Below are 25,134 nucleotides of genomic sequence, written 5' to 3'. Positions count from 1 at the left end.
TTTCATTTACACTATAATTATTAATGTTTTTAGGAACAAAATACATCTCTCCTTTAGCAAGAAAGAATATCTGCCACTTCCCTACTTTATCAATATCTGTCCAGTTCCTTTGCTTTTTTCTGAATAGAACAATTTTTGTATCACCTGCAGACTTTAGCATTTCTCAATTTGGCCCAATACCCAATTCAAAGTATACATTTTGAACTGAGCACCCAAGATGATTCCGTGTGCTTTCCAATGAGGTATGGAACACATACAAGCACACACACAAACAAAAAGAAAAAGACCTTAAGACATAGAAGCAGAATTAGGCCACTCAGCCGATTGAATCAGCTCGGCCATTCTAGGACGGCTGATTTATTATCCCCCTCAACTCCATTCTCCTGCCTTCTTTTCATCACCTTTGATGCCCCAACTAACCAAAAATTTATCAATCTCCGCTTTAAATATACTCAAGGAATTGGCCTCCATAGCAATCTATGGCAATGAATCCACAGATTCACCATCTTCTGGCTAAAGAAAACCCTTCTTATTCCTGTCTAAATGGAAGTCCCTCAATTGAGGCTGTGCCCTCTGATCCTAGACTCACCCACTATAGGAAACATCCTCTCCACATCCACACTTATCTAGGCCTTGCAACAGTCATTAAGTTTCAATGAAATACCTCCCTCAATCTTCTAAACTACAGTGAGTACAGGCCCAGAGCCATCAACCACTCTTAATACACAAACCCTTTCATTCCTGGAATCATTCTCATGAACCTCCTCTGGACTCTTTCCGATACCAGCACATCTTTCCTTAGATAAGGGGCCCACATCTGCTCACAATACTCCATATAGTCTGACCAACGCTTTATAAAGCCTCAGCATCACATCCCTGCTCTTATAATCTAGTCCTCTCGAAATTAATGCTAACATTGTATTTGCCTTCCTCACCACCAGCTCAACTTGCAAGTTTACCTTTAGGAAATCCTGCATAAGAACTCTATTGTCCCTTTGCACCTTGATTTTTGAATTTTCTCCCCATCTCAAAAATAGTCTACACTTTTATTCTTTCTACCAAATTGCATGACTATATTCATTTATTAATGATTTATTTTTTCCTGTGCTTTTAACCACTATTTTGTGATACTTTAAAGACCACTCCTCTGTTTAAAAAATCATATTGCAGTAAAACATTCATTACAGAGGTATCTATCTACTGCATCTTTATGATGAAGGCTGCCCAAAGTCGTCTTCAAAATAATTATGTTGCAAACATCTTTGCCAATATCTTTATTTTTTTTGAATTATTTTGTTCTTGGCATATCCTAGCAAGGCCAAAATTGACTGCCCATCAATGAATGTAGTTTAGCAGGTAATGGTGAGCCATCTTGAATTGCTGCAATCCTCCCTATACTCTTACAATGCTACTGAGTTGGACTGCTGGATTTAGATCTAACTAATAGTAAAGAAAAGCAATACATTTCCAAATGTGGATGGCAAGCATCTTTGAGAACAACATACAGGTGGTATAGCTCCCATGGTAGTCTTAACATGGTAGTGAAGGTTGCTGATTTGGAAGGTGCTGTCAGAGTAGCCTCAGCATGCAACTGCAATGAATGTGAAACGGTGAAGGGAACTAATGTTTAGGATTGTGGATTGAGTACCAATCAAGTTGCTTTGCTTTGGATGATGTTAGATTTCTTTACTGTTGTTTGAATTATATTCATGTGGGAAAGTGAAAAATATTTGATTGCACTCTTGACCTGTGCCTTGTGGAAAGACTCTGAGGTGTTAAGAGATTAGTCACTTACCACAAAATGGTCAACGACTGATCTGAACTCATAGACACCATATTTAAAATGGTTGCTGCAGGTGAATTTAAGATCCCTTAAATGTTGATACAGGATGACTTGACATGGGTAACGTCACAAAATATTAAGAGTAAGTCAATTGTCTCTTGGAGATGTAACTGCTTGGCAGTTTTGTGGCACATATGTTAATTGCCATTTATTGGATCATGTCTCCCAAGATTTTCTTCAAACATCATCTAAGCTCTTACAGCACGGTGGAAGTTACCAAATAATAATACAAATACTTTAGATTTAAATTAATTCCCATTTTAGCAGATATGGATTACATCATTTAAAATTTAATCCTGTACTGCTTGGGGTACATTACTGTACTGCCTGGTGTACACATTTAAACAGAAGAAACAAGCTTTCTTCTTAATTGCTGCCTTTGGTACTTAAGCATTAGATTAATTTCAGTTTAAATTGGAAAATGACAAGTGAAATCCTATAAAGCCATTAGATATAAATGTAGAAAGGAGAAAGAAAAATATAAATTTCCAGTGATTATGCCAGCTTCAGAAATTAGACAGTACTGTATTATTTTCTTGTAAAATAACAAAGGATCATTGCGCAAAAGGGAAAAAATGGAAAATGATGGAATTACTTTGCATCCTTGGATGGAGAAGCAGAGCTAACAGTTAAAAATTAAGTCATCAACCTGAAATGTTGATGACTCCTGAGTATTTCTGCTATTTCATATTCATACTTCTAGCACTGACACTTTGTGCTTCAGGAACACATGACAACTCTTTTCCTGGATGTTGGTATTTCAAAGGCCATCCTTCCATTGAAATTAAAAGTTTGAAATAAACCCAAAATACTTTCCAAAATATCGCCCTACCTCAAGAGTACCTTGCAATGAGCTTCATGTATTTTGCCCTTTTCAATTAACTTCATATTACAAACTACAATTAGTGTGAGATGATAAAAGTTGAATTTAACATAACATCTTGAAAGTGGATAATGATAGGCCGAACAACTGATTTCTTTCACCAATGAAATTTAAGGATTTGAATGATTCAGTATCTCAAATAGCTGCTTTGATGCTCATATCAAAAGCTGTCTTACTTGAGGAAATCTTCAATCAGCTCCTTCTAACAAGTATTAGCCACTTTGCTATTGTTGTTTTATTTACTAGTAGGGAAATTGTTGTTCCAGATTACTTAGTTATGGAATACAACTTGCTGTGCCAATTCATAGCAACTCAGAGCCCAACGTTACTCATGGAATCAACATGATGTCTGTTGATTAGCACATGAAGCACAGAAATGCCTTTTCTGTTGATTAGTGTCACCCATAAACAATGAAATGTCAAATAAAATTTAGCAGTGATTTCACTACCAGTCATAATCCAGAGCAAATTAAATTAATACAGCTGCTTTATCTGATTGCAAGCTTTACAATGACATGCATAGTGTCACTCACTGCCTTTTAATTCAGAATAGATTTCAAGAGAGGAAGACCCTGGAAATGCAATTTACCTCTCATGCCTTGACTCTTTTCTGAGCGTTAAGGTACAAGCATACACCATCGGAGACCATAAGCAGGTTCTATTTATTGGAAGGCTAACAGCAGAGCACTAGAACTCATATTCAGCAATTTGAAATTCTCACTGAACCCTTTCCTTGTATCAAAAGAACAGATTTTCCTCATGTACACACTGATTAATGACACAAATCATTCATTTAACACAAGCAAATTATGTGCCATTATCTAATCACAGGTGACACCATCACTGTGCATATCCAGCATTCTTAAATTTTTCTTCTTCTTTACTGCATTTAAATTTAACTAACTTAACCATAATACATTGAAAAACTACATTAACTCTTGAGGTTAATAGTTATTATAAAACTCACTTGTCCTATCAACTGAATAATGAAGTCAACAACAAGTTTGGATTCCTTGCTGAAGATGCCTTGCCAAAGTTTGTCCACAAGTCGCTGTGTTAAGTAAAATACATTGTTCACTAATACACTGTAACTTCCCCCAGTAGCAATAGGTAATGTTGAATCTTCACCTGAAACAGTTATGAAAAACAGCATTAACAATGTTAATTTGTAGAATCAACTATAATAATCACAAATAATCTATATTGGGTAAAGAAAATATATTAAATTTTTTTTGCAGATTTCTACTTCTAGTTTCATCAATTGTTTCTAAAAAAGAATCAAATTCTTTGTTAATAAAAGTTTTCTGAGGGAATTACAAGGTCCATAAGGCCTCCTAAATTTTCTAACTGCAAAACTGCATTGTGATATATCAACATTCTCTGATAAAAGCATCAGCTCCAAAAAAAGGCATTTAACACTGCCAGATTTTATTCTTTATTCATTTTTAATCAAATGGATATCACTTTATGCTATACACATTGAAATTGCAGAATTATCATGATGATTGAAAAATGCATTTCTAGTAAATATAATCACTTTGTGAGGTGTTCTAATTTCATAATCTAAATAATTTTGCAATACCAAATCAATAACCTCCAAATCAAAAGTCTGATTGCCAAAACTCATTAGTGAAAATTCAGCTATTAAACATCATGAGCATGAAGAACTAAGATCTGTATTCCTTCCAAGAGTTTATATCATTCAAGAAATTGCACAAGTTAGCTGAATGTTATAATTCTCCACCCAAATCCCTAAGTGTAGTCTCCAACATTGTAAAAAAAAATCTTCAGAAATGAAGCAACATGCTGTTAATAAATTGAATTAGCAACCATCTTGTTTTCAATTTTTTTAAAAAAAAATCTCTTTACTATAATCTACTGGTTGGGAACTACTGATTCAAAACTGAACATTTGCCAAGATACAAATGGGAAACAGATATACAACTATTAACACTGATCTATGATAAAATGAAAGAATCATATCAACTAACCTGTAACATAAAATAATGCATCTTTAACTCTTAACCGTTAACTGTTGAAATTCATGTAATTTTTAATGTAATTCCAGAGACTCTGGCCAGAAGGAAATAAACTTACCCAACAATACATCTGCTGCTAATAAGTGATCCATTACACTGTCCAAGATGCAAGTTTGAAATTCTTTTTGCTGAGCTCGTGTTGATCTTTCAGGTGATGCCTTAAAAAGAAAAAGAATATAAGCATGAATCAACATTGCCTTGCTTCACTGGGGCAGGAGACTGTTGCCAAACAGTTTCTAACTAGCGTCAGAAGCATGTACATGTGTTGTTCATTATGCATAGAGCGAACAGTTTTAAAATAGCATTACTTCTGTGTGCTTGTGTTCAAAGCGCAACGATTTTTGTCACTGACAGTTGGGCAGTCCATTATCTACATTAGGTGCCTGCGTTGATTTGGTCCATTATGGTCAACCAAAGAACATGGCAGCATAATTCTTCTGTCGACAACTATAAGGAACCAATACAGTTTTATAGCATGATGGTATTATATATAATGTTCTAATTTGTTCCGTATTTCCATATAACCACATAACAATTACAGCATGGAAACAGGCCATCTCAGCCCTTCTAGTCCATGCTTTACACTTACTCTCACCTAGTCCCACCGACCTGCACACAGCCCGTAATCCTCTATTCCTTTTCTGTCCATCTACCTATCCAATTTTACTTTAAATGACAATATTGAACCTGTCTCAACTACTTCTGCTGGAAGCTCTTTCCACACAGCTACTACACTCTGAGTAAAGAAGTTCACCCTCATGTTACCCCTAAACTTTTGCCCCCTAACTCTCAACTCACGTCCTCTTGTTTGAATCTCCCCTACTCTCCATGGAAAAAGCCTATCCACGTCAACTCTATGTATCCCCCTCATAATTTTAAATACCTCTATCAAGTCCCCCCTCATCCTTCTACATTCCAAAGAATAAAGACCCAACTTGTTCAACCTTTCTCTGTAACTTAGGTGCTGAAATCCAGGTAACATTCTAGTAACTTTTCTCTGTATTCGCTCTATTTTGTTGACATCTTTCCTATAATTTGGTGACCAGAACTGTACACAATACTCCAAATTTGGCCTCACCAATGCCTTGTACAATTTTAACATTACAACCCAACTCAGATACTCAATGCTCTGATTTATAAAGGCCAACATACCAAAAGCTTTCTTCACCACCCTACCACATGAGATTCCACCTTCAGGGAACTGTGCACCATTATTCCTAGATCCCTCTGTTCTACTGCATTCTTCAATGCCCTACCATTTACCATGTATGTCCTATTTTGATTAGTCCTACCAAAATGTAGCACTTCACAATTATCAGCATTAAACTCCATCTGCCATCTTTCAGCCCACTCTTCTAACTGGCCTAAATCTCTCTGCAAGCTTTGAAAACCTATCTCATTATCCACAACGCCACCTATCTTAGTATCATCTTCATACTTACTAATCCAATTTACCACCCTATCATCCAGATCATTAATGTATATGACAAACAACATTGGACCCAGTACAGATCCCTGAGGCACACCACTAGTCACCGGCCTCCAATCTGACAAACAGTTATCCACCACTACTCTCTGGTGTCTCCCATCCAGCCACTGCTGAATCCATTTTACTACTTCAATATTAATACCTAACGATTGAACCCTCCTAACTAACCTTCCGTGTGTAACCTTATCAAAGGCCTTACTGAAGTCCATACAGACAACATCCACTGCTTTACCCTTGTCAACTTTCCTAGTAACCTCTTCAAAAAATTCAATAAGATTTGTCAAACATGACCTTCCATGCACAAATCCATGCTGACTGTTCCTAATCAGACCCTGTCTATCCAGATGATTATATATACCATCTCTAAGAATACTTTCCAAAAATTTATCCACCACTGACATCAAACTCACAGGCCAATAATTGCTAGGTTTACTCTTAGAACCCTTTTTAAACAATGGAACATGAGGAATACGCAAATCCTCCAGCAGCATCGCCATTTCTAATGACATTAGAAATATTTCTGTCAGAGCTCCTGCTATTTCTACACTAATTTCCCTCAAGGTCCTAGGGAATATCCTGTCAGGACCCAGAGACTTATCCACTTTTATATTCCTTAAAAGCACCAGTACTTCCTCTTCTTTAATCATCATAATTTCCATAATTTCCCTACCTGTTTCCTTACCTTACACAATTCAATATTCTTCTCCTTAGTGAATACCAACGAAAAGAAATTGTTCAGAATCTCCCCCATCTCTTTTGGCTCCACACAGAGCTGTCCACTCTGATTCTCTAAGGGACCAGTTTTATCCTTCACTATCGTTTTGCTGTTAATATAAACCCTTTGGATTTATTTTCACCTTACTTGCCAAAGCAACCTCGTATCTTCTTTTAGCTTTTCTGATTTCTTTTTTAAGATTCTTTTTACATTTTTTATATTCCTCGAGCACCTCATTTACTCCATGCTGCCTATATTTATAGTAGATATCTCTCTTTTTCCGAACCAAGTTTCCAATATCCCTTGAAAACCATGGCTCTCTCAAACTTTTAACCTTTCCCTTCAACCTAACAGGAACATAAAGATTCTGTACCCTCAAAATTTCACCTTTAAATGACCTCCATCTCTCTATTACGTCCTTCCCATAAAACAATTTGTCCCAATCCACTCCTTCTAAATCCTTTCACATCTCCTCAAAGTTAGCATTTCTCCAATCAAAAATCTCAACCCTGGGTCCAGACCTATCCTTCTCCATAATTATATTGATCACTGGACCGAAGTGCTCCCCAACACATACCTCCCATCACCTGACCTATCTCATTCCCCAACAGGAGATCCAACACTGCCCTTTCTCTCGTTGGTACCTCTATGTATTACTACAAAAAACTATCTTGCCCACATTTTACAAACTCCAAACCATCCAGCCCCTTTACAAAATAGGCTTCCCAGTCTATGTGTGGAAAATTAAAATCTCCCACAATCACACCCTTGTGCTTACTACAAATATCTGCAATCTCCTTACAAATTTGCTCCTCCACTTCTCGCTCCCCATTAGGTGGTCTATAATACACCCCTATAAGTGTTACTACACCTTTCCCATTCCTCAATTCCACCCAAATAGCCTCCCTAGACGAGCCCTCTATTCATTTAATTTAAAAACATCATTTAACATTATTTAAAAACATAATTTGTTACTCACTTAAATGGTAGTTTGTCTTTTTTATACTTTTGTAACTATTCTTGTGAAACTTCGGCTAATTTGGGCAGCCATTTAATTGGGCCAAAATGTATGGGACCCCTTGTGTCCCAATTAACCAGAATCCACTGTACTTATAATTTCTGATCTATTAAACTTACCTCTAAAAGCATATCTATAAGAGTAGTCTGTTTACTAGCAGGTGCAAGGCACAGATTTTCTATCACAAGGACACGCATGAAGTCAAATACAAGCTTTCTGGCAGGATGGTTGGTGAGGAAAGTTTTAGCCCCCACATTACAATATTCCGACTGGCTCCTGTTCATGCCAGTATCACCGGCAAATGCCTTGAATTCTTCAGCAGGAGAGCCCACTTCATCATCAAGATCACTCACCTGGATAAGGACCAGAGGAAATTTACATTACTTTATAAGTGTATGCACACGCAATATGTTGCATGCTAGAAATTATGGCATATCTGGGATGCCAAAGTAGTAAAATTACATTTGTAGCATATTAACTTAGCTGTACCTTATAGCATATATGGTAGAAAAGTGCATTGGATATTTACCACAATTATTACATGCAATGCATAATTATAAGCAGTTGAGTTTTACAACAAAAATATAATTCAGATCATTGATAAATGTCAAACTGGGTCTTGATGTTATCATAAAAGACAATCTCTTCAGGTTGAATAAAAAAATTATAAAATCCATCATGGTGTCCAGTGGAAACAGCAGAAACACTTCAGTGATGGTCAACACTGTCTCACAGTTTTCTCCACACATTTATCAAAGCATCAGTACTTAGCTAAATGTCAAGAAATTTGAAGTGCAGGAGGCTGAGAGGAAGAAAAGTGGTCTTTTAGTAAGCAATGCATTTGTCAAAGGTATAGTACGGTGCAAAGGTCTTAGGCACATGTAAATAAATTCTGTAAAGCCAAGGTGCTTTCAAAAATAATAAGTTTCTAAATATCAAAACAAAGACCAGTCAACAGTAAAAAAATCTAATTTAAATAAATATTTAATGTACCACTTTTTGCCTTTAAAATTGCATGAATTCTCTTAGGTACACTGCGTGGAGTTTTACCCGAAGATCAGCTGGTAGGCATTTCAAGCATCTTGGAAAACTTAACAGTTCTTCTCCAGACTTTGGCTGCCTCACTTGCTTCTGTCTCTCCATGTAATCGCAGACAGCCTTGATCATGTTGAGATCAGGGCTCTGTGGAGGCCATTCCACCTGTTACAGAACTCCTTATTCTTCTTTTCGCAGAAGATGTTCCTTATAACCTTGGTCATGTGTTTGGGGTCATTGTCCTGCTGCAGAATGACGTCGAGACCAATCAGATGTGTCCCTGATGGTATTATGTGATAGATGAGAATCTGCTTGCACATCTCAGCATTGAGATTCCATTAATAGTGACCAGATCATCAACTCCACTTGCAGAAATACCTGCAGGGAACTTCCACTGTACTTCACTGTTGTCTGCAAACACTCATCCATGTAGTATTCTCCATCTCTTCTATGGAAAACTGTTGTCTGTTTGAGCTAAGAATTTCAAACTTTGACTCATCAATTCAGAGAGCACTTACTCTCATTGTTCAAGACCCAAATCCTTCTGTTTTTGTGCATAGGCGAGTCTCTTGGCTGTTTCCACTTCGTTGAAATGGCTTTTTGGCAGCAACTCTTCCATGAAGACCACTCTAAGATTTCTCCACACTGTACTTGGGTTCTAGTGGTTTCAGTGAGTTCAGAGCTGATCTTCCAATTTAGAAGGGATGTCTGTTTAAGAATCTCTTGTCTGTTGCATTCAGCTTCCATGGCCGACCACTGCATTTCTGGTCCTCAACCTTACTTGTTTCTTTGTGTTTCTTCAGAAGAGCTTCGACAGCACATCTTGAAACATCTGTCTGCCAGAAAACTTCTGCTTGGTACAGACCTTGTCAAATGTGTTCAGGAAAATTTCCTCCATCAGTATGGAGAGCTCCCATTGAAACAGTATGTGATATTTGAACTGCTTTTAGGGAATGAGACAATGCAGGTGACAGAAGTTGTGTGACAACACTTTGCATCTGGTGATCACAATGCTATTAATTTCAAAGTAAATATGCAAAAAGATAGTTCTGGCCCACGGGTTGAGATTCTAAATTAGATAAAGGATAATTTACAGGGTATCAGAAAGGATCTGGCAAGTGTGGATTGGGAAAGGCTGTTTTCTGACGAAAGTGTACTTGGCAACTGGGAGAGAAACTTTTGAGAGTACAAAGCTTGAATATGCCTGTCAAAATAAAAGATAAAAGATAAAGATAATAAGTGCAGCTTGGCTCTCAAGAGATTTTAAGGCCCTAACAAAAAAAACTTGGGAGATACATAGCATGTATAGGCAGGAGGGGACAAATGAGGTGCTTAAGGAGTATAAGAAATGCAACAGAACACCCCGAAAGAAATTAGGAGGGCTAAAAGATGGCATGAAGTTGCTCTAGCTGGAAAGATAAAGGAGAATCCTGAGGGATTCTACAAATATGGTAAGAGCAAGGGACAAAATTAGTCCTCTGGAGAATCAGAATGGCAATCAATGTGTGGAACTACAAGAGATAGGGGAGATCTTAAATGAGTTTTTTTGGCATCTGTATTTACTCAGGAGATGGATACAGGGTCTATAGAAGTGAGGCAAATCGTTATCAACTTCATGGGCCCTGTACAGATTAGAGAGCAGGTGACGTTTGCTGTCCTGAGGCAAATTAGGGTGGATAAATCCCCAGGGCTTGACAAAGTACCCCCTTGGACCCTGTGCGAGGCAAGTGCAGAAATCTCTGAAACCCCAGAAGAAATATTTAAATCATCCTAAGCGATAGGTGAGGTACCAGAAGATTGGAGGATAGCCAATGTTGTTCCGCTGTTCAAAGAAGTCTCTAAAACGAAACCAGGAAACTATAGGCCAGTAAGCCTGATATCAGTGGTGGGAAAGTTATTGGAAGGTATTCTAAGGGACTGGACATATAATTACTTGAAGAGACATGAACTGATTAAGGATAGTCAGTAAGGTTTTGTGCATGGTAGGTCCTGTCTAACCAATCTTATAATTTCTCAAGGAAATTACCAGGAAAGTTGATGAAGGCAAGGTCCTGTATGGGAGTTTGGACAAGAAGCTATAGTCGCTCAGCATTCAAGATGAGGTAGTAAATTGGATATGACACTGGCTTTGTGGGAGAAGCCAGAGAGTGGTAGTGGATGGTTGCTTCACTGACTACAGGCCAGTCACTAGTGAAGTGCCGCAGGGATCGGTGCTGGGTCTGTCATCGCTGTTTGTCATCTATATCAATGATCTGGTTGATAATGTGGTTACATGGATCAGTAAATTTGTGGATGACAGCAAGATTGGGGGTGTAGTGGACAGTGAGAAAGCTTATTATGGTTTAGAGAGAGATCTGGACAAGCTGGAAAAATAGCAGATGGAATTGAGTACAGATAAATGCAAGTCTTGCACTTCAGTAGGACCAGCCAGGGTAGGTCTTACATCCTGAACGGTAGAGTACTGGGGTGTGCGGACAGAACAAAAGGATCTGGGAATACAGGTCCATAATTCAGGTCAATAAAGTCATAAAGCAAGATTTTGGCACATTGGCCTTCATAAACCGAAGTACTGAATGCAGGAGTTGGGATGTTATGTTGAAGTTGTACTGCATGCAGTTTTGGTCATCTACCTACAGGAAAGATGTAAATAATATCCAAAGAGTACACAGTAAATTTACAAGGATATTGCCGGGTCTGTACGACTTGAGTTATAAGGAAAGATTGAATAGATCTGGACTTTATTCCTTAGAAGATAGATGACTGAGAGGAGATTTGGTAGAGGTATACAAAATTATGAGTGGTACAGATAGGGTAAGTGCAAACAGGCTTTTTCCACTGATACTGGGCGGGACTACAACCAGAGGTCACAAGTTAAGGGTGAAAGTTGAAAAGTTTAAGCGGAACGTGAGGGGAAACTTGTTCACTGAGAGGGTCGTGGGAGTGTGGAACAACCTGCCAGCTCAAGTGATCCATGCGAGCTCAATTTCAATGTTTAAGAGAAGCTTGGTTAAGTATCTGAATGGTAGGGGGGTATGGAGGGTTATGACCCCCATGCAGGTCGACAGGCATAGGCAGTGTAAATGGTCGGCATAGACTAGATGAGCCAAAGAGCCTGTTCTATTCTATACTTTTCAATGACTATGATTTTGCTGATGCAGGATGACAACCTTGTGTCTTGTTACTATACTCACTCTTGCCATGGTGTGACAATTGATGATTTGAAGGCTAAACTGTCACAGTTGCAACACCCTCACCTTTTAATTTGGTTGTCTTTCACCCAGTTTGATTTCTTCTACAACCATTTCTGTTCCAGTTAATCAGTTTATTTCACTCAACTCATTATGTCATTAATCATTCGCACCTGTTTCTTATCTTTGTTTAATCATGTACTGGGCTTTATATGTACAAAGTCGTCAAGTTTTTGAATGAAAAGTGACCCTTTACTTAATATGTTACTTTCTTTATCAAAATACAACAATTTTTCTGTTACATTTAATTTTTTTTGAAAAGTGTTTGGAAATTTAAAATTTGCTCTTTTCTACTGACACACTAATGCAGAAGACAAAAAATGAACATCTAAAACAAGATTATATTTAAAAAGGGTGCCTAAGACTTTTGCACAATACTGTACATTTAAAATTTTACCTTGCCATTTTTACAATGCACATTAAAGTACAAAACACCTTCTTCTATTGACCAGTAATTAACAGATACTGCTAATGGAGGTTTTTGTTTATGATTCCGACTATGTACTCCTCTTCTAAAGAACCCTTCTCTTCTTGCCTTTGAGATCCCCAATCTAAATTTGTTTTTCTTCACCTGCATTTTGTAATGAACTATAGAATGACAAAAATAACAACCCCTGTGCCAACATTTCCTACACTTTGCAGAATTTTAGGATGATCAGTTTAACACATTTAAACACACACACCATTTCTGAATATGGCCTGATGTTGAAGGGAAAAACAGTTGCTGCAAATGCACAGAGGAATTCTGGACTTGTCCAAAGAGGTGTCAAATCAGGAACATTATGATACAGATACCGGAAAAACTGCATCAAAGTGACTGGATATTCCCTAAGCCAAGAGCCTTCCTCTTCAGATTGCCAGGGCTGTGAGAGAAATTAAAAAATTAGTGCACAAGAAAAAGTAAGCTTTTATTCAAGATTTATCATCCCCATCACAATTGGCCAGATGTTGCATTAAGCAGCAGTAAATATAATTCCTTTTTTAGATTTCAGACCAATTCAAATGGAAATATGATCCTTATGCTTAATTTTCCAGTTGGTTCAGTTTTCCATTATAAGCATACATACTTCTGCAAACACAGAGTCACCAGCAATTGTAAATGGTGTTAGAATGAAAGAGCAATGCAAGAGTGAGGATAGAAAATTTATATTCAGCAGACACCGAAACTTTTCAACATTTTAGTGGCTTGTAAAGTTGAAGCAAAAGGAAACATCAGCTAGTTAATTGTTTATGATTAGTAATTATTAGCTCATAAGAAAAGTTAAGAATAACCAGGAATAGGAGTAGACCAATAACATCACCCAATCTGTTATTTCATTTTGTTAAGATCATAGCTGATCCAATCTTGGCCTCAGCACCACTTTCTGTCTCTCATGTTATTTGTCTCCTCTATAGCCGAAACATCTTTTAATCTCTGTCTTGAAAATATTCAAGAATGCCACCTCCACATCTCTCTAAGGTAGAAAATTCCAGGAGTCATGACCGTCCTACAAGCAATCATTTCTTATCTCATTTCAAGCAACACACATCAAAGTTGCTGGTGAATGCAGCAGGCCAGGCAGCAAATCTAGGAAGAGGTACAGTCGACGTTTTGGGCCGAGACCCTTCGTCAGGACTAACTGAAAGAAGAGCTGGTAAGAGATTTGAAAGTGGGAGGGGGAGGGGGAGATCCAAAATGATAGAAGACAGGAGGGGGAGGGATGGAGCGAAGAGCTGGACAGTTAATTGACAAAAGGGATATGAGAGGATCATGGGACGGGAGGCCCAGGGAGAAAGAAAAGGGGGAGGGGGGGAAAAACCCAGCGGATGGGCAAGGGGTATAGTGAGAGGGACAGGATCTCCCAGTGACCACACATTTTAATTCCACATCCCATTCCCATTCCCATATGTCTATCCACGGCCTCCTCTACTGTAAAGATGAAGCCACACTCAGGTTGGAGGAACAACACCTTATATTCCGTCTGGGTAGCCTCCAACCTGATGGCATGAACATTGACTTCTCTAACTTCCGCTGATGCCCCACCTCCCCCTTGTACCCCATCTGTTATTTATTTATATACACACATTCTTTCTCTCTCTCTCCTTTTTCTCCCTCTGTCCCTCTGACTATACCCCTTGCCCATCCTCTGGGTTTTCCCCCCCCTCCCCCTTTTCTTTCTCCCTGGGCCTCCTGTCCCATGATCCTCTCATATCCCTTTTGCCAATCACCTGTCCAGCTCTTGGTTCCATCCCTCCCCCCTCCTGTCTTCTCCTATCATTCTGGTTCTCCCCCTCCCCCTTACCAGCTCTTCTTTCAGTTACTCCTGACGAAGGGTCTCGGCCCAAAACGCCGACTGTACCTCCTCCTAGAGATGCTGCCTGGCCTGCTGCATTCACCAGCAACTTTGATGTGTGTTGCTTGAATTTCCAGCATCTGCAGAATTCCTCGTGTTTGCGCTATCTCATTTCAATTCAGTTTTAATGCTCTGACTTGGCACAATATCCTCACAACATTGTTCTGTCAATCCCCCTCAGTATCTTAAATATTTCAATGAGAATACCTCTCAATCTTTTAAATTCCATTGCATATAGGCCCACCTGCTCAACCGCTTTCGGGACTTGCAGCAGGTTTCAATCATTGCCAGTTCTCGCTTTATGGAGAGTGGCACAACGTTTAAAAAAAGCTTGAGGCCTTTTGGGGCTCCAGCAGGCTTCATTCTCAATGATCTACTAGGCACTTGGCAAAGGTCAATAAAAGGAACCAAGATGTATGTGGAGCCACCATGGTGTGGGTGGGCCAGTGTTAAAGTGATCAAGCTTTGGCAACAAGAGGTGAAGACTCTATGCAAGCTTCTTGTAAGTTTTTTTTTTCTTTGTCTATTAGTGCATAGTTAGCATGGTAGGAATGGGTCCTGGATTAATGGTACGAGTCAAGTGAGATGCAGACAATGAGGGGACACTGGGAGACATTCATTTTCCCTGACAACTACATCTTCACCAGGTGCATCAAGCTGCAGCTCCTTATAAACCATATTAGGGAACTGAGCTACAGCTGGATAGCCTTCGGCCCATATGGGTGGACGAGATGGTTGCAGTAGGCATAAGAACATAAGAAATAGGAGCAGAGTAGGCCATTCGGCCCATCGAGCCTGCCTCGTCATTCAATAAGATCATAGCTGATCTGTCCATAAACTCAACTCCATCTACCTGCCTTTTCTTCATAACCCTTAATTCCCTTACTATATAAAAACCTATCTAACTGTTTATTAAATATATTTAGTGAAGAAGCCTCAACTGCTTCCCTGGGCAGAGAATTCCACAGATTCACCACTCTCTGGGAAAAAGTTTCTCCTCATCTTCTTCCTAAATTTTCCCCCCTGAATCTTGAGGCAATGTCCCCTAGTTCTAGTCTCACCTACTTCTATCTTAACTATCCCTTTCAAAATTTTGTATGTTTCTATAAGATCCCCTCTCATTCTTCTGAACTCCAGAGAGCATAGTCCCAGGCAACTCAATCTCTCCTCATAGGTTAACCCCTTCATCCCTGGAATCAACCTGGTGAACCTCTGCACTGCCTCCAAAGCCAGTATATCCTTCCTCAAATATAGAGATCAGAACTGCACACAGTACTCCAGGTGCGGCCTCACCAGTACTCTGTATAGTTGCAGCATGATCTCCCTGCTCTTGAATTCAATCCCTCTAGCAGTGAAGGCCAACATTCTGTTTGCCTTCTTGATAACCTGTTGTACCTGCAAGCCGTGGCTGGGTGACTGTCAGAAAAGGAAAAGGGAATAGGCACCCTGTGGCCGTTCCCCTCAATAATAACTATACTACTGGCGGGGGGGGGGGGGGCAGGAACACCTACCATGGGGAAGCCATAGCAACTGGATCTCTGGCACTGAATCTGTCTCTGTAACACAGAGGGAAGGGGAAAGAAGAGTAGTGCTGTAGTGATAGGGGATTCCATATTGAGAGAAGTAGACAGCAGATTCTGTGAACGTGAAAGGGACACCCCGATGTTACATTGTCTCTCAGGTGTCAGAGTCAGAGGTTTTTTGGAAAGGGGAGGGTGACAGCCAGAAATCGTGGTATATATTAGTACCAACAACACTGGTAGGAAAATGGATTAGATCCTGAAGAAAGAATATTGGGAAGTTAGGTAGAAAGCTGAAAAGTAGGACCTCCACGGTAGCAAGGATTGTTGCCTGTGCTATGTGCCAGTGAGGGTAAGAATAGGATGATTTGGCAGATGAATGAGTGGCTGAAGAATTAGTGCAGGGGCCAGGGTTTCACAGCTCTGGATCACTGATATCTCTTCTGTGGTAGGTATGACCTGTACAAAAAGGACAGGTTACACCTGAACTCAAGGGGGACCAATAACCTTGCAGCAAATTGGGGATGATGGAGTGAAAGATGGAGCAGTTGGTAAAGAATCAGAATTAATATCATCAGCATATGTCGTGAAATTCTTTAAATTTATGGCAGCAGTACAATAAAATACGTGACAAATAAACATAGTGGAAAAAACTGTTACCTTAAGTATATATGTCTATTAAATAGTTAAGTTAAAATAAATAGTACAAAATAGCAGAAATTAAAAAAGTAATGAGGTAGTGTTCATAGGTTCAATGTCCATCTGGAAATTGGATGGCAGAGGGAAAGAAGCTGTTCCTGAATCACTGAAGGCAAAAGGGCATCCCACTAAATGAGTAGGTATCCAAATCTCCCCATTGTCACACATCAATATCACAATGTGAAGCTAATGGAGGTCTGGAAGGAAGTAAACCCAATTCATTTTCAGCCATTAGCCACCTGATTTTTGACTCTAAAATTGGCACACAAAAATGTCAAATCTAGGCTCCAATTTTCTTAGTAAATATGGATTCTAATCACAATGTTAATTAAATCATTCATAACCTTATAATGCATTTTAGGATTTTACCGAGGCAACACAGATTTAAATTAAATTTTCAAGAAAGCAAAATATCAATCAAATCAAACGGTGGAAAATCTAGCACTGGAAGGATGTAACAAGAAAGAGGCCAACTTAGATAATAAAATGAACAAAAGTTTAAAAAAATCAGCAAAGCTTAATTAGGATTTTGTATACTTACAAGATTGAGCATACTCCTCAGCATTCCCAACAATAAAAAAGCAGCCTCTGCACATACAGTGTGAATAGATGCAATCACCGTTCCACTCGAAGCAAGAACACCAAAGATAAATGACCAAATGGAATCCAGATCAAACTGCATTAAGAAAGTACAGACCCAAAGATCCAGTTAACAAATGCAAAGCAGGGTTTTTGATAATTATTAAGTAATTTACATCAAAAGAAATCTTACTACAATTATAAAGGATCTTGCCGTGATTGTACCTGGAGTTTTACATAGCTTTGGTCTCAATACCCAAGAAAAAACTTGGAGTGAGAGGCAGCGTTAAGATGGCGCTAAACGGCGACTCCTTTGCTTGCATCTTTGGAAACAGCTCTATTTCCATCTTTAACATCTTTATTTTTCCCTTTAAGGGTTCTATTGAAGTCCCTGACTTGGAGTTAGACCCTGACTTGGAGTTACACGCTGAATCAGTTCTTTGCGGGAATGGGACCCGTTCTCGGGGTTTCAGGACCGGCCGTTGTTGTTTGGCACGCCAATGGTTCGGCCTGAGAGTCCGGCTCAAATTTAAAAGCCTAAGATCTTGGAGCTCTGGAGACGGGCGGATTGAGGGTCAGTATCATGGCAGTAGGCTCATGTGTCATCGGAGAGACTGGAAAATCTTTTGCTGTGGGCTCAAAGACCCGACATCTTTGCGATCTTCAGGCAGAGCTTGCAAAAAGCAACAAAACAGACTTTTTTAACATCGTAAGCCAGCGGGTTGTTGCTATGTCTCCCACTCACTGTGAAAATGGAGGACTCCTCCCTCTCCCTTATTAGGGGGAGAGAGAGAACCTGTGGTTTGTCGAATGCCAGATGAAATGCGATAGTCTTCAGGGAACCTGCAAGATCTGTGTCTTTGCTATTGCCTAGCTCATGCTTGTGCTTGGTAGTGGGTGCGCTTTTTTTGGGGGGGGGGGGGTAATTGTTGCTTGCTGATGCACAAAGCAAAAGCTCCTTACTTCTCCAGTGTCAATGATAGGGAATTAATCACATAGCCAGGATACTACTTATTTGACTTATTATTGGTGTGCCTATATTGCTTCATGGACCTATTAGTAAATTTAATTTGAGTCTGTAATCAGTGATTCACAAACAAAAAATAATTCCAAATTTCTCGTTCCTTACATTACCATTTAACTTTCCACATTTGATTTTTAATATCATGCTGTTTTACAAAAGGTTAAAATTTGGCTCAAGATGGTATTTTGGGAAGTGACAGGCAGCATTTGAAGAGAAACTTCTGCTATTTTTAATTACCTAAGTGTAAAAATTCATGTGCCACATTACAAACTCATCAAATGAAAGAAAACCGGAAAATCAGCTACTTCTTAGAGAAGGTGCTTGCTCAACTTACATTTATTACTAAAATACTTATATGCATTTCAGAATCTTCTTCAGGAAATGCCAAATGTATTTGGTAACTAAATACAACAGCACTAGCTGATTGGCACTAACCTGTTCTTCTCACTGAATGTGTGAAATCAACACAATAAAGGACTATGAGGAAGACAAGATCATAGATGCAACACCTCACTTATAGTACTGACATAATATTTTAATTTTGATTTCATATATATACCAATAGCTTTAAATATGCAACTTCTTTTGCTGCCTTCATTCTTGGTTTACTCTGTTTAATGCCACCTATTAGACCTTCTTTGCAGCTTATTTTCTCATTATTTTTTCATATTGGTATCAAAAATGTGAGAATTCTTACAAGCTTTCTGAGTTAGTGAAAAGCTGTCTCTCTTAAGTCTAAATATACCAATGAGAAAGAAGTTTCTTGTAATCTTCCAGATTCTGTTGAAAACACTAAATATGCAAGAAACCTTTTGATAGGCTGCCTCAGGGTTTTACCAGTGCATTTGTAACATTCAAAATTGTGAATAAAATGGGGTAAAATAGATACAATTAGAATACTACCATTTATTTATCATTGAACCTGTATCATGAGGTGTAAAAGTATACATTTGGGCTCTAAAATTAAATATAAAATTTTTAACTATAAAAACAACTCAATGCAGCAGTACAATTTAGTTCCTCTAGATTGAAAAATAATTTGCTGCTTTTTTATTTGTCTTGTAAAATCCACTCATTATTTTGAATTAAATCAATTAGTTAAATAAAAGCATTTGTAGAAGTTTTTAAAAACTCATCCCATTATTTTTAGAACTATATAGAGTTTTATGGAAATTCACATTATCCCGTGTTGTATACCGGCACCTTAAAAACATATCCAAAACATTTCAAAGGTGAAAAAGATAATGACTTAAAATTAAAAATAAAATACACAGAAGATTAAGATAATAGGGATTACATACTTGCAAGTTTTCTGGAAGTTCAGTAACTGGCTGCTGGAGGAAAAGGGCCATCAACAGAAAATACAGCTCAGGCACATTTGTATGTTTGGGTAGGAATGACTGTAGAATAGAGAAACCAGGGATATGACAAGCATCACGGTTTATTTCACGCACTGTTGATCTACCCCCAGCAATTCTGCCAACATTGAAACCTGAAAAACAAATAAATATTAATGAGTTGCATTAGATGAACCTGATTCATCAAGAGTTGGAATTGCAAAGTAAGCTGATTTACCTAGCTGTTCTCTACAAAGCTCATTCTTTGGTTACACATAGCCTTTTTATAAAAAATCTTAGCTGTTTTTCTTTCTTAAAGTTCATGAGTTAACATATGTTAAAGACCTTTCACATTCAGTGTAAAACGTTAAAGGTAGTGATTTAGATACAGAAATCCCATCCCAGAAATCCCAAACATACTCGAGGATGATTTATATTTTAAATACATTCCTTATTTATTATCTTGTTAGATGATGACATTTTTAGTAATGTTTTATACTACCTTGTGATGAACCACCAAATTACTCTGATATAATTATTCCAAACTTACCTTATTGTTCTCATATCTTCATAGACATATGAAATTTACCCATTGATGATGTACAAGATAGTACATGTTAAAGTTACTTTTGTTACAAATCACATTTTGTCACAGAGTTTACATGAAAATAGCATTTTGTTGTTTTTTCTAAGTAGTGGTACATGTAATTTTTCATTGCAATGTCAAATAATATGGAGTAAATGTCTACTATAACATACATTACACTTCATTCCTTACTCAGGAATGAGCGATGCTTAGGACAGATCATTGTGTCTATATTGTAAATAATACAATCTAGAATGTCAGTTTGTGATTAAATCAGTTTTAAATGTTCAACAAGATATGTGGTTACTTTTCAAGATACAGCACAAGCATATACTATTATTCTCCAGAAATGAATTTGTAATGTGAAGCATCAAACTATCAGAATAGCCACACTGATGCAAGAGCTACGGTCAAAACTTTGCAGGATAACTTTATGATCAATTTATAACAATAACACAGCTTTATGAGCAATTTTGTTGATTTCAGCTACTCATTCCAGAACTTGGAATATCTCAAATTTCCTTGGTAGAACCCAACAGTTCGCACCCTTAAAGGCAAGCTATACATAAATAAAATATATGCTATGCAATTTGAAATAGCAAACAGGCAACATTCCAGACGTACCAGTCACACTTTGCATAAGATTTTACACATACCTAATACAGTGCCAATTTTATTTGTGAGAACAGAGTCCGTCTGGTCGAGCCAGCCTCCTCCAGAAAGCCCTTCTTTAAACTTGGCAAGGATTGATTGGTTGCTCAGCAGTATAACAAGAATTCTCATTGTTGCAGTGACAGTAGTGGGATGCAAGTGCTCTTCCATGAACATCAGAAGCCAGTCAAAACCCAATACCTTCACCAATTCTTCACATGCTCTATGTTTTGATGTTGTATGTGTGTTTTAAAAAAAAGGAAGGGAAAAGAAGTAAGCTAAAATCTCTAACTTGAAAATGTACAGAAAATGGGTAAAATGATTTAATTCAAATGGTGTAAGGTCAATTGCACATATTGCATCTAGATATAAATATTAAACAATATAAAGGCTCAGTGAAGAAAAGATACACAGCCACAAATGCATCAGCAGTTACTCTGGATTAAATTGGTAATTATATACTTTTAATTAATTCCTCCGGATATCGTAACAGTCAGCCAACATTAATGACAGATTTAAAGGGGCTAAATTGAGAGTAGAAGTTAGCAACGGCTGAAACTTAAATTCAGATTTTTTTTTAAAGTAACAAATAATATTTTTTAAAATCAAATACTGAGGAAATAAATAGACACAAAAGCACATTAACACAAAATAATTTGCAGATGCTGGGGTCAAAGCAACACTCCACGGATCCACGGATGCTGCCCGACCTGCTGAGTTCCTCCAGCGTGTTGTGAGTGGACAAAAGCACATTAAGCTGACTATATGAACTAGGAGTTGGAATGCTTCAAAATAATCAATAAACATAATTGAAAGAAATACAGAAAAAAGGTTAAATTTCAAATTCTCACTCAATTTTAAATGTGCAATTTGTCCTTAGCAAGAGTGAAATAGTAACAAGATTAGATAATGAGCAGTACACACAAGTTATTCGAATATACAACTAGGACATAATTTGGTTGAAGACAAACAATGACAGAAGAATTTTGTAGTTTTTTTAAAAAATCCTAGTGACACTATACTTCAGAAAATTAAACAAATTTTATCAAGTATCATTCGATTTTTCAATCTTCTTTATATTTTTGAGACATCATTGCTCTTGCATATCATGAGCAGAAGCATCAATTCCCATTCCTTACCCTTTCCACTACAGCTTATTCATTATTTATATGGTATATTGCAAACCATATTCTTCTGTCACCAACATTGCAAACTTCATCTGGTGGCAATGTACAGTATCTGTATTCATATATTGTTTGTGCCATGTTGTAATTAATCTTAAAGGCACTGGATAAATATCTTAAAAATCGCAGCAAATTAGGTAACACTATTGAAGTAACACTTACTGTAAATTAACATTGTTTTTTTCCTTTGAAGTATACAGTAGCTTTAGCAAGACGTCTAAGAGTCTATTTCTCAGTAGAATGGTATTTGCTGAGACAAGGCCACCAAAATCATCATCAACGCCTATCAAGAACATGAAATACAATTTTTCAAGACTGAGATGTAGAATGGCATCTTATTTAGCATTCTTTTTATGTACAGGAAGAGGCAAAATACTGACCAACTTTCAGTAACTTCTATAGTTGTAACAATTAAAATGGAATTCTAATTTATTGAACATTAATTTAGGTGCTCACATTCAATTTTAAATGCATAACAATCAAAAGACCGAAGAAGAATGTAAGAAAATTAGCAGGTAGGTAAAAGACAAAGGTAGCTAAGGGAATAAGATACACTCAGTGGCCACATCCTGTAATAAAATGGCCAGAGTATATATTTGTGGTCTTCTGCTGATATAGGCCACTCACTTCAAGGGTTGATGGACTGTGGATCAGAGATGCTCTTCTGCACACCACTGTTGTAATGTGTGGTTATTTGAGTTACTGTCACCTTCCTGTCTGCTTAAACCACACTGGCCATTCTCCTCTGACCTCACTCTTAACAAGATGCTTTTACCCACAGAATTGCTCCTCACTGGATGTTTTTTGTACCATTCTCTATAAACTCTAGAAACTGTGTGTGAAAATCCTAGGAGATCAGCAGTTTTTGAGATATTCAAACCACCCCATCTGGCAGCAATAATCATATACCATTGTCAAAGTCACTCAGATCACATTTCTTCCCCATTCTGATATTTGGTTTCAACAACCACTGAACCTCCTGACTATGTCTGCATGCTTTTATGCATTGAGTTGTTGCTACATAATTGGCTGATTAGATATTTGCATTAAGAAGATGTACAACTGTAACCTAATAAAGTGACCACAGAGTAGATTGAAGGATGAAGGACAACAAAAGCAAGATAAAGCAGGAAACATTTACTTCACTGCTAATGACATAATCACCAGGAAGGATGGTTGCAATAACCATAAAATAACTTTCTCTACATATTCAAACATGTAATCTCTAACATTGGGGAATAGTGGATCATTTTTTTTTCTATTCTTGCAGTCTCATGTTGAGTCACACCGAATCTTTCAAGACAAAGAATGTGTTTACTCATCAGCCAGTTTATCAAATATAGGCAAATTATTGGATAAAGTTTTAAGAGATAATTAAGGAAAACCTGCAGGAAAATGTAAAGTGAAGGTCAATTATGACTATTAATAGATTCTTTCAAGAAGCAACAATAATCAATGATGATTATGTAGGAATGTTAGCCCCATTTCAATTTTTCCATTTATTTTGCATAAATCTCAACTTCTTGATTAATCTGAAAATCCATCCACTCAGTTCTGAATATATTGAATGACCATCCTGACAACTCAACTGATGGAGAACGCCACAGATCTGAAGGGTTAAAGGAAAAGTTCAGTCTTACATGCACATATTATTCTTCTGAAATTATATTCCTCAGTTCTAGTTTTCCAAAACTGAGAAATATCTATTCAATTATGAATTTCCCTCAGAAGTGTTAAAATTTAAAATAAAAATTTATTTATAGTACCATACTGAAACACAGTATGGTCAATTGAGATGGTTAGAACATCACAAAAAAAAAGGACACACATTTTTAAGCTAAAGATGCAGTGCTTACCTTCTTCTTTTTCCTCACTGATAGCCTCCATGACAATAAACTTTTCACAGACTGCAAAAGTAGGCAATGTAGAGGAAAGAAACTGTCCAAACCTTGGCACAAAAAAAAACACATTCATAAAATGATATCTGTACAACACATAGAGAACATTAGAGGGGTGGTTCCCAAAGTGTGCGATATCACCCCACTGGGGGCTATGATAAAGTTAAAGGGGGTGGTTGGTAGCAAGGAGGGCAGCTGAAGGATTACAAACTCAATTTAAAAAATAAATTACTTATTATAAGCATTTCGATCCTCAGTACCTCATAATTGATTATAGTGATCATGTAATCACCTCATCTCTTCTAACCCATGATTCTCTTAAACTTTGCTTGAAGTGCATCATAGTTATTGAAAAGCAATATGACACTTCTGTATATCATGATAAATTGGACTGAAGAAAGGGTGTTATATTTGGGCCCGCTCATTAATGCTGTTCACTACTATAGTATAGTACAATTCCCATACTCTAATCACGCAGTGTCACAATTCCTATGAATAAGGGTATGCCCAACTGAGATACTGGTACCTACAGGCAGAAAGTCAGGTTTTGGCTAATTTATGATGATGTCATAGCTTTCCGCTTTATTGATTGCAGCGCTCGAGGTTGAACTTTAAAACAAAAGGCGAATGACTGTGGTCATTAGTTTATAATCAAATTGCAGAAGCAAACGAAATGAAAAAGAGTAAACAGTGTAGTCTGGAGAATCTGAAATATGAATTTATACCAGCACCAACTAACCAACAGCAGCCAATGTGTCTGCTATGTGAAAAAGCTTCCCCCCCCCACAAATGAGGCAATGAAATCATCCAGGCTCCTCGAACATTTGAAGAGAATACACTTTGATGAAGCAAACAAGAACTTGGCTTATTTTGATTCACGTCATGAAAACTTTCAGAAATGGAAAACATTTCAAGCAAGTTTGTCAGTATTTCACAACAAAGCAAATGATGGTTTGCGTGCTTCATACAACAGTTCATTACTCATTGCTACATCTGGAAAGCCTCATACAATGGAGAAAAACTGATTTTGCCAGTAGAAAGGGAGGTTCTGAG

The 25,134-nt window shown here is 37.7% G+C and overlaps 1 protein-coding gene across 4 annotated transcripts in view; it reads right to left on the bottom strand.

Moving 5' to 3' along the window:
• Positions 1-25,134, bottom strand: part of wdfy3 (WD repeat and FYVE domain containing 3) — a 336,513-nt gene that overhangs the window by 95,272 nt on the left and 216,107 nt on the right. For all 4 annotated transcript variants that reach the window (XM_072253130.1, XM_072253132.1, XM_072253131.1 and 1 more), the window contains exons 27-35: positions 24,040-24,131; positions 22,346-22,466; positions 21,005-21,222; positions 19,727-19,917; positions 17,364-17,498; positions 12,954-13,133; positions 8,107-8,340; positions 4,824-4,923; positions 3,694-3,854 (exon numbers count right to left, since the gene is read on the bottom strand). In XM_072253130.1, the coding sequence (XP_072109231.1) occupies positions 3,694-3,854; positions 4,824-4,923; positions 8,107-8,340; positions 12,954-13,133; positions 17,364-17,498; positions 19,727-19,917; positions 21,005-21,222; positions 22,346-22,466; positions 24,040-24,131 (1,432 nt within the window). The remainder of the gene's footprint in view (positions 1-3,693; positions 3,855-4,823; positions 4,924-8,106; positions 8,341-12,953; positions 13,134-17,363; positions 17,499-19,726; positions 19,918-21,004; positions 21,223-22,345; positions 22,467-24,039; positions 24,132-25,134) is intronic.

Source organism: Mobula birostris, chromosome 3 (genome assembly GCF_030028105.1).
Source record: "Mobula birostris isolate sMobBir1 chromosome 3, sMobBir1.hap1, whole genome shotgun sequence".
Taxonomy (NCBI): Eukaryota; Metazoa; Chordata; class Chondrichthyes; order Myliobatiformes; family Myliobatidae; genus Mobula; species Mobula birostris.
The sequence above is the reverse complement of the archived record's forward strand: the minus strand, read 5'-3'. Positions and strand labels throughout refer to the sequence as shown.